General features: G+C 36.9%; 1 protein-coding gene across 1 annotated transcript; it reads left to right on the top strand.

The window, feature by feature from the left end:
• Nucleotides 1-33: 33 nt before the first annotated feature.
• On the top strand, nucleotides 34-6,332 carry LOC126923677 (dynein axonemal assembly factor 1 homolog). The gene is made up of 8 exons (XM_050737371.1): nucleotides 34-133; nucleotides 309-394; nucleotides 994-1,121; nucleotides 1,242-1,463; nucleotides 1,570-1,792; nucleotides 2,353-3,966; nucleotides 4,162-4,661; nucleotides 4,771-6,332. Exons 1-8 carry the CDS (start codon nucleotides 54-56, stop codon nucleotides 5,062-5,064), a joined length of 3,147 nt encoding a protein of 1,048 aa, XP_050593328.1. The 5' UTR covers nucleotides 34-53; the 3' UTR covers nucleotides 5,065-6,332.
• Nucleotides 6,333-10,735: the final 4,403 nt, after the last annotated feature.

The following is a 10,735-nucleotide window of genomic DNA, read 5'->3' on the forward strand; positions in this document are numbered from 1 at the left end:
TATCTTTGATGGGCAACCCAATTCTAAAGAAGATCAAACTGTATCGCAAGACCATGATCTTGAAGTGTAAAAATCTCAAGTATCTAGATGACAGACCTGTATTCCCAAGAGATCGTGCCTGTGCAGAAGCTTGGTAAGTGACGATTAATTTGAACAATCATACTTGATAATGATATGTTTCTTTTAAATCGATCAGAGCTTTAAATTTAGAAATGATACAATTACTCGTACTATAATACTTTCTACGGAGGAATGAAAATATAGAGTCGATGTAGTGTAACAAGCTAACGAAACTGTTACGAAGACAGGATGCGAGGAGGACCCGAAGAAGAAGCAGCTGAGAGGAAACGCTGGATCGAGGCGGAGCAGAAGAAAATCAATGATAGCGTGCAAGGTGAGTAAAAATCGAAAGGTAGATGATGTATAGGACTTGTTTGGCTCCTGAACGAAACGGTCGCTCTCGATTTTTTCGAACTTTTTCATTTCTGCACGAAAGACGCTTTCCGAACCTTGAACACTCAGCCATCATCTTCGCGATCTTTCTTTTGAAGCTAACGACGTTTAAATATAATACATACTTGGACTTTACTAACAAAACTACATACTTTCAAGATACAATAGAAAAACTTTCCATTACTATAAAAGTAACATAACCATCGTAAATTTTAATCATGTATTTATGTAATGAAAATACAAAATCAACAAAAAGACGGAGATGATCGATTTAGCTTCTGAGGGGTTCGTCTGTAACCAATGACTTGTAAAATTAGTTTAATTGTGCAAAACGGTCAAGCACTTGATCGACGATTATAATATAATTTCATTAATTTTCTCTATTTTTCTGTTCTGTTAACTGATTTGGTAAACAAGTGGCCCAATTACATATCGCTCGACAAGATCGTATAAACTGTGATCTAGCGTAGTTGCAAACTTATCTAATCTGTTATCCATTGAATGTCTGTTTACTTGTGGACCTGCGCCCGCCCTCGAAAGCCCTGATAAACAAAAGGAAGCTGTACAAACCGGTCGGGACGTCCGAAAAGGAGGCGGAGGATAAGAAGAAGACGAAGGAGGACGAAGAAGTAGCCACGACCACGCTTGTCTGCACGAGCGACGAACTGGTAAGAACTAGTTTTGTCAAGGTCTGATACAGAATTCGTGCTTCGAATAATATCGGTCCCATCCACTATTTGATCATTCACCACGCGAAACCCCTTACGCCGGCTTGATCAACGTTCAAGCTCAACTTGGAGAAGAAGAAAAAGTCGGATGGTACCTCATCCTCCAACAGCTCGTCCGCGTCCTCGTCATCGGACGAAGAGGTGGAGAACGCCGAGGTGGAGGATGATGGAACTGCGCAAAAAGGAATCGAGAAAAGTGACGGAAGGAGGCCAATGGCGGAGGAAGGAAGAACAGCCTCCAGCGATCTTGGCAAGGAAATTTTGTTACCCTGGAAAACACAGGTACGTATACATTATATTATATATTAATAATAGTAAACTTCTGTCTTCTAACGTTCTACATTCATTGGCAATTTTTTATATTCTTGGATTGTATATTTTTTTGAAGGTCACGACACGTAAGGAGCCGAAACAGTTAGTAGAAGAGATTGAAGAAACGAAAGAATACGTGGCAGGAGACGCAGAACGGAAAAGGTTCGGGACGAAAATTTTGGACGATCAACGATGTAGCGACGATCTACCAGGTGGTTATTCTGTTGGAAGAGAACTGGCCCATTACGAGAAACTTGTCCTGGAGACGACCAACGAGACCGAAATTACTCCACCGTGCTGTAAGCAGGGGAAGAACGACGATAGTAAATTACACACCAATTCCGAATACGATTACCGCGACAAGAAACACTTGGTTGAAAGTCACAAAACGTTTCGAGGATGTTCTCCTTGCTTGAGCCCTTTCGATAGTATCAGTGAAATTTTACGAGTCACAAATCGTCATAAATTCTTACAAATCATGCTTGACATGTTCGAAATTGGTAAACAATGGATAAACCGCAAATTCATACCTATATGCTTTGTGTTTTTGTGTATTGCGTACATTCTATGCATTTTTGCGCTTCTTAATTTCCCATAAATACAGAGACATCCGAAGTTTACAAATTACCAATACAAACATATTTCCTTATGTAATCGCAATAAGTTACGTAGTAACAAAAGAAATGAAATTTTAAAAATCGTTCAATGGTTCTATTCAATGTAAAATTATAAAAGATGAATCTATAACCTACAATTTGTTAATTATCGATTCACTAATATTATTAATTACTAAGTTATTCTGCAACATAATCTTGGTGACTAATAGTAGATAATTGCTAACGTCCTATTCTCATTTTAGCTGAAGAAAAATCATTTAAGGATTCGTCGGTTTGTTGTAATATTTTGGACTGGTCGAATGGCAGAAACAAGAAAGAAGAGAATATCGTAAATAACATGAAGGATAAACCTCTGTGTAAAGATATCCTGGATAATTATCGTAGGAAAGACGAACCACATCCTTTAACTAGTCAACTGAGTAGCATCAGAGAAGACATGAAAGAGTTCTGCGCTGACGTGGATAAATTTATTGAAGACAATAAGATCGTTTTCAAAAATGGCGAAGTGAAAAGACTGTGGGGTGAGAAAGAGGAAATTAACGCTGGAATCAAATCTGATAAAGATAATGAAGAAAAAGGAAAGGATTCGTCGAATAAAGAAAAAGATTTTAAATGGTGGAACACGAAGGAGAGAAAGTTAAAAGTTAAGGAGATTTTGAAGAGTAGAGAAGAAGAAAGTAAAAGATCGAAGAACGTTAAGAAGATCGAAATTATCGAGGACGTGGCAGAAAAAATCTCTGAAGCTTCGAATAAAGAAGAAACTAAAGAAAATAAGGAAGTTTCATCTTCGCAAAGTGTTTACGATTTATTAAATCTAAAAACGTGTCCCACGATTCTATTGAGGAATGTAAAATCTTATCCTAAAAATGAAGATGCTTCTATGTTATGCGAATCTGCCAAGAAAGAAGGTAACGAAGATCGTTCCTCGGGTTTATTCAATTCTCTGTTCAACGAGCTGGAGTATAGAGATTCGAGCAATAAGCGTGAAAAAATGCCCAAGTCCATTGGTTCTCACGAATTGCTGACTTTAGAAGAAGCAGAGGAAGCTGTCGAAGAAACAGCACAGTCACCCAGTTGTACTGATATCATTCTTTCAGATCAAGAGAATTTTCAGAACAAATCTGTTCGTATAGAAATCACGGGAGCAGATCCTGTGAGTGCGACATTGCTCGATGACGACGAAGAATCAGAGAATGAATCTGTGAAGACTTTAATTAACAATTATGAAGAAATTAATGAGAAAGGAGATACAAGAACAAATATCGTAAAAGAAAATAATTCTGAATGTGTTTCTGATAGTTCAAGCGTTACTGGAGTGCAAAACAAAATGCAACAGCTAGATACCACGTTCGACGGTACTATAATATCTTCGAGCGTTGAAAAGTCTAGTCAATCTTCCAAATCGCATAAAAGATCGCGAGATTGCGAATATCTGGATGTAGTTAGCAAAAAATCCCATCTAATCGAAGAAGTGGATATTGAAAAAGACAGGGGCGATGGAAGAACGACTGGTGAAGTGTTTGAAAAGTGTAGACGGCATTTCATGAAAGAGGCAAAGAAGTTTGTACAAAAGGAATCACCTCTGATCAACCAGTGCATAGAAAGCTTGATAACAAATAGAAATTCAGAGGGAAATTGGAAGATACAGAGTAGTCAAGAGGATTTCTTAAGTTTTACAACTGCGAACTTAAACCCTGATTTTCGTTGTGGGAAAAGTTCGGTTAATTCGGAGGAGAAAATGATTTCTTCGCGTGAACAATCTCACGTGAAGCCGAAAAGCATTTCGAGCGTTCAAAATTTCGAAGATGATCGAGCAAGTAAGAAAAAATCAGATTCGTGTACTGATCGACGATCAGGTAAATGTTAATCCTCTGTCTTATAATTTCCATGCTATTTAACTTCTTATGTCCTGTGCCGCGTCAATTTTAGTCGATATTATAAAGCAAACAAAAATTAAAGTTATTAAATATAGTTATAGTTATATTAAATTATAAAGTAAAATATTTAAAAATCTCAAAACTAACTACATTTAAAAAACGATTTTATTTCAGAAATGGCATCGATTACCCAGCTTCTAAACCAATCTCATAGCTCCGAGAAGCATTCGTCAAATATATGTACTGGTCTCTACCAAGAATTTTGCAATCATTTGGATCAGATGAACAGTAAAAGGAAGCTTCTAATCGAGCCAGATTTTGTAAAAAATAGCAAGGTAATTGGCAACGAACAGACAGACGACCTTCTATCGTCAAGGGAGACCAAACAGTCGAAAGAAGAACAAACAAAACCATTGATCGAGGAGATTTCAGGAAATTCAACAAACGTAGACGAATTAGAAAAACTTGAAGAACTATCTGTTCATCTCGAAGATCTTGGAATGGACGCAGCGTTTAAGGATAAGATATTAAAGAGCATAAGTGCTCCAAAAACAGAGGAGCAGAGAAAAAGAGCAAAAATGTCGGCCGAGAAGTTGATGAAGACTTCCAGAGAAGCAATGGCAAAAGGAAAATCTTTGCTAGAACAGTCTTCCCCTGTCAGTAATCAGAAAACGGTTAGTAATGAAAACTAGTTTCAATTTTATATTCTTACCTTCGTTGATTTCTTTTCGCTTTGTTACAACAATTTGCATTTCTACATTAACGAGATAATATTAATTTTAGGATCTTGATCATAGTAGAAAATTTTTCATGAACCTGTTAGCAGAGGTTTTGGAGGAAAATAAGCATAAGGACGTTGATCCCACGAAGAGTATCGATGAAAAATCTGAATCAGGTTCAATCACCGAAACAGTTTCAGATATTTCGAAAAACACTGCCGTAAAAATAGAAGAAGCTGCAAGATTATCGTCGGTTGATAATAACAGGAGTCAGAGCAGTGAAATTCTTGATACAGGGAGAGGAAACGTCGGTAGAGCGAGGAAAAGTTTGGAAATGCAGATGGTTCAGGAAAACTGAAGGAAGATCGAAACTGAAACATACAAAGCTTCGAGAAAATGTTAATATTTAGAAAAAAGAAAATCTAAAAATAATTGACTTTTCATATACCATGAAAGAAGAAAAAAAATCGTAGACTCTGTAAGTTAAGTTGTACGACTGTATTTCTGTTACTTTGTATTCAAGTAAACGAATTATTACGTTCCAACTGTTCGAGCATCGAAAAAAAGCCACGAGTCAAAAAATCAGATTTCGATCCATCTCTAAAAAGAAAAAAGGAAATATGGTAAACGTTTCACGAGAAGAATAATCTAAATGATGGATAGCAAAGTTAGACGGACCTTCTACTACGTACACTTTATTTTTTTTTTTTGTCCACACTCACATCAATTATATAATAATAATAACGATGATGGCGGTGATCTGGTGAACCATAATTAATAGTAAGAATAATTAATCTGTAATTATGTGACAATCGGCTGCTTGCAAACGAAACAATAGTCTCCGACGTTCTTATGTTCTCGTCGTTCTCGAAGGCACCCGAATTTCAAACGAACATCCTGGCGCCCTCGCAAAGCTTGGCAAAAAGCTCGTGATACTTTTTTTATACGTTTATATAGGATGATATCGGAATGAAAATTTTTTCCTTCCGTCGCAAAATCGCGTCGAACCTTCCTCTTGTTCCTCTTGATTCATTTTTTTCCCATTTTGCCTTTTCCCTTGTATTACTCTTCTCAGACACATTTATCCGCTTTCACATCCCCACTGTTAGCATTTTGTATCTCGTTTATTTCTGTTCGACCATTCCCCTTTCCGTTCGCTTTACCTCGTAATATATGCTATACGACGTATTTTTTATTTCGCGTGCTCTTACAATTAAGGACTACCTTACTGTTCTGACTCACCGCAGGAAGTAAAGAAACGTACAGATACATTATGTTCCACTGTTTCTATAATTATTACAATAATAGATTTATAAATGTCCATTTTCCCCGTCTCAAACTCTCCCACTCATTCTACCACTTTCGTATCGATCATTTTCTCACACGACCAGACGAAATCAAACGTTCTCATACGTAATTCGTAAAATCTCTTCGTACCGTGTTTTCTTTTTTCGCTTTCACACACGCACGCATTCGGTTGTTCCCTAATTGTAAGTTATTTTTCTGAACTATACCGAGTGTCGAGGAAGTGGTTTTCGACGACCAGAGACCTGAAACAGAGATTTCACTTGAGAAAAAAAAAAACAGATCTATTTGAGTATCGACGAATATCGATTAAATAGAGATCGTAAAGATACAGATCAAATTTTATTTTATTTCTCTTTGGGAATCATCGAACGACTCTTCCTGGCCACGTTGTGTATACGTCTCTTTGGGTTTATATTTTTGCTTACTATCGTATTGTTATAGTGTAGGTTGCTGTTATTCCTGCCGCAGTTTAATTCATTATTTTAATGCATGACAGCCCTTACACGTTTACGGCTTACGTTACATTACAGAAAGAGAGTACCTTAACGTCTATACTTGTTTTTTTTTTGTTTAGTATTAAAGAGTTTTCTCGGGTTATTATTGAAAAAAGTTTTCGAGAAGCTCGCCGCTCTGAACTCTCTTTCTCTTCCCTTGAGAATTTTTCAATCCTCGTTTTTGCGATTCAGAAGCTTGATAACGGCGACTTCGTGAGAGAAAATGGGCGATCCACTTTTGTGTTTTCCTTTCTCTATGCTGTATATATTCAAAATCGAACAGCGCGATCGAATGAAAACGTAAATTGCGACGGACTCATCGCGTGGTCCGCCGAGAACACGACAGATACGACGAATTTGCAATCGCGTCGTGAAGAAACGAAGAACTCGTAACAAAAATCACCCTTGTCTGCATACATTCTTTTTCAATAAATTCTAGCATTTGAATTTCTGTTCGATACATCTGAATTTTCTTCAATAAAATTGTTAAATAAAATTTGTCGTAAATGTATCCGTAATTATTTCATAGAGCAATCGTGTTTGTTTAAAACATGAATTTGTGGGACAACAATAGAAGTTATTTTTACAACTATTAAATTTATGAAATTAATTTGAACATTCCTTGTGTACAATTAGTATGGTTGTTCTCTAGAACCAATTTTAATTTATTCAGTTTCATTTTTCATGATACTATTTCTACAATGTTGTAACCATTAATATATATCATTACATAAAGGGTAGCTTTTGCTACGAGTTTTCTAATCGAGTTTCGATAAAGGAACAGCTGGCGAACAAATTTCGAACTCCTCTCGTTCGAACGCTTATCAGTCTTCTTTGTATTCTAGTCCGAGAAAAATAACGTCGAACCCGTTGATTCTTCGCGTACTCTTGATCCCTAATTTCAGACGAGACTTCTTCGCGTGTCACTCCGTTTTTCATAATGTAAATATATAGTAGATAGATACGATATAGTGATATTTGAGATTAATTTGTACCATCGTTTGTAATACGATGAGTGAGATAAATTAAAAACGCGTTATAATAGTTGTTCTTTCCAAGCTGTCTAAGATATCTCTCGTAAGTATGACAGCAACACAACTTTCATTTTTCGCATGTTGTGTTATGATATCTTTATACCTTAACGCGATAAGGAACCAAGTACGACACGTTTTAAATCGTATTAAAGAACAACTTATCCTTTCGTTTTAACTGATTTAAAATGAATAGAAGAGAATTGTAAACTGACCAATTTCATAATCACGGTATATCGCTTCCAACTACTATAATTTAAACGGTTTGTACACTGTTCCAAGTGTAACGATCTTCCTCGCGACTTTCGTGAATGCTAATCGTCTTTACACTACAATCGTTACTTTTGTTTTCTCTTTAAAGAGGATTGTCATCGTGCGTTGGTGTCTTCGCGTCACTGCATGCGAAACGTTCAACGAAATGTTCCAGAAATAACGTTATCAAAATATAAATGCTCCGCGAAGATACGTAAGATGAACCGTTGCATCATGATTGATCACAAAACGCTAAGTATATTTGTAATCGTAAATCAAACGATGATTTAAGATATTTTGTACTGAAGATTAAGCCATTAAGAAATTCGACGATAATATTTGACGAAAGATTTCGAAGTAATACGAAAGGAAATTTTTTAATCAGGCTAACGCTACTGGTGGGCAAAATATTTGTTCATGACGATGATAGCGAATCGTATGAATTATACGTAATAATAGAGAATTGAAGAGTCTACGGTAGGAAGGCAGTTTTACTTTCCTGTAATTCCGAATAAACCAACAAAAATCGCTTAAAAATTTAGCAAACTATAAGGCAAATTATTTACTTTTATTCAAACAGCCCTAACTTGCTCTACTTTCCTTTCTGCAATTGTCTTCTTTTCGTTGCGAACGTTTCAATTGTTATCAGCAATATAATAACATTTGACAGAATGGATCGGCGCGATTGCAAATTCGATCGGCTATAGAAAAAGGAAAATTACGCCGTGCTACGTGTACGACTCGCGACGTGCCGAAGTAGATAAAAATCGTCAGATTCTCGAAAGGATATTTGTCTCAAGTGTTACGGAGAATCGGTAAAGAAAATCCGTCTCCAAGACAAATTTCATACGAAGCTTGTAAAATATTGTCAAGAGGAAGAGAAATCTGAAGAATCCCGATAAAACTGATGGCATCTCATTGTGCGAAGCAACCAATTTGTACATGGAAAAAATAAAGAAAAATAAAATAGTAAAAATCGTCGTACATTTACATATGTACGAAATATATATGTATATATGTGTATGTATATATATAAATATATATGCACATATATGCGAGTGTCTAAAGCTTGTAATAAATTAAGAAAGTAAATTCGAAGTGATCGAATTTTTCTTGTGCTTCCTATCTGTGTGTGTTTCAGCTATTTCTTTGGCCCTGTTCTTTCGTAATTCTCGTATATTCGTGAGCCCATGGTAAAATCTCGCATCGGAAACCGAAGTGAAAATGCGTAGTCGCTTGTTCTCCCGCGAGGGTCTCGAACGAAATTGTCATACAAAGTGTACTCGTCGTAGAATGTCTACAAAAGAGATACGAGAACAATTATTATGAAAAACGTTATCTTGTAAACAGTGTTAAAATCTTAAGATAAACAATGTAAGACTATTCGCAACAGTATCAATAGAAATGGATCTGACTAATAGGATGCGTAATGCTTGTTTCTTGGCCCGCCGATGGTTTTTATTTCTTTTTTTTCTTTTTTCATCCGTCTCGTCTTCAAATTTAATATTCTTCATCTCGCGTGGCTCAGGAGAGAATCTCGCGGGGCGAGGCTCTCGGATGAAGTAATAGAAAAAATCGATTCGGAGTTTGATATTAAATTTGACGACGATCCCATTTCGTCCGACCGTGTCCAGGGGGAAAAAGAATGAAACGAATCTTCGCTCAACGAGCACGCTAATTATCTCATAACTAATTCAAGGCGAAAATTCCAAAGCTTTTGCCCCTCTGCGACGGTCGGGGAATCACTTTTGCGACGCGCTACAATGAATTATAACAATCGATCGTTCATCGTGGGAGTGGCGTTTCTCGCTGGTGCACGTTCCTTGAGAAATTTCGCGATCGATTTCTCGAACACACTATGTACAGATCATCGAATGAATAGAATGCAACGTGAACATATGTGTACATGTGTATATTTAGTGTGTAGGTGTGTATATGCCAGCGGTATGCGTTTTGTATATTTGATGGATTATAGAGATGTTACGCTACGTTTTGCGTGTACACGCGGCATGGGAGGAGAAGAACGAAAAAAGAACGCAAAAGAGGAATCTTAACAGGAGTCTTTGATGACTTCAGTCTCGCATAGAAATCACGCCAGGTTCGCTCTCGATGTCGAATGCGGTTTTTGGTCGATTCGCGATTGTGATGTCTCTTTGGATTTCTACGCACAATTCTCTTTTCTCTATATTGAAAAAACTTCGAGGCGGTATACAGATACAGCTATGGCGATAGCTACGTGTACGAGAAACATTCATCAGGCAATATTCCTTAACTGCAGTTTCTGAATAAACACACTACGTCGCACGTTTTTTTATTTTTTTTTTTCTTCTAAACTTGATTAGCTACTTAATGGATAACGCCTCCGGAATGTTCGACTTTCAAAGAACCGTTTCAAGGACAGCCATCTTCCACCCACGAACTTTTCACCTTATACCGATTCTTGTCACACTCTGATACATGGATCTTTTGAGTTGCATCCATCCTCAAAAACACACAGATTTTTCCTACGAAAATCCTCTTCGTACAGCGAAGGTTCTTCCGTAGTCTCTTCATTCGCCTCTCCTTCTTCTTACATCTATGAAAACGATTCTTTCTTATGACGTATCGTATTGATGACGATGATTGACAGGGGCACCCACGAGGCTCGAAACGCGTTACAACAAGAACAAGGATCTCTCTGTCGAGTCCACGAAAAATCTACCTTAGTCGTTTTTTCTTTGTTGGCTGAAGAACAAGGTCTATTTTCCCCTACGTTCTTAAAGACGATAAAAACGCGGGAAACGCCGACTTCGTGCCTCGTGAAAACGTCGTTCACGAAGGATGATTACTCAAATGAGAGCTAGTCTAGCCGTCGATAATAATTTATTATTATTTTATTGTTGTTATTATCGTTATATAAAAAGTGATGAGAGAAATCCTTGTAACTATCTATCATTTAACAACG

Source organism: Bombus affinis, chromosome 13, assembly GCF_024516045.1.
Source record: "Bombus affinis isolate iyBomAffi1 chromosome 13, iyBomAffi1.2, whole genome shotgun sequence".
Classification (NCBI taxonomy): Eukaryota; Metazoa; Arthropoda; class Insecta; order Hymenoptera; family Apidae; genus Bombus; species Bombus affinis.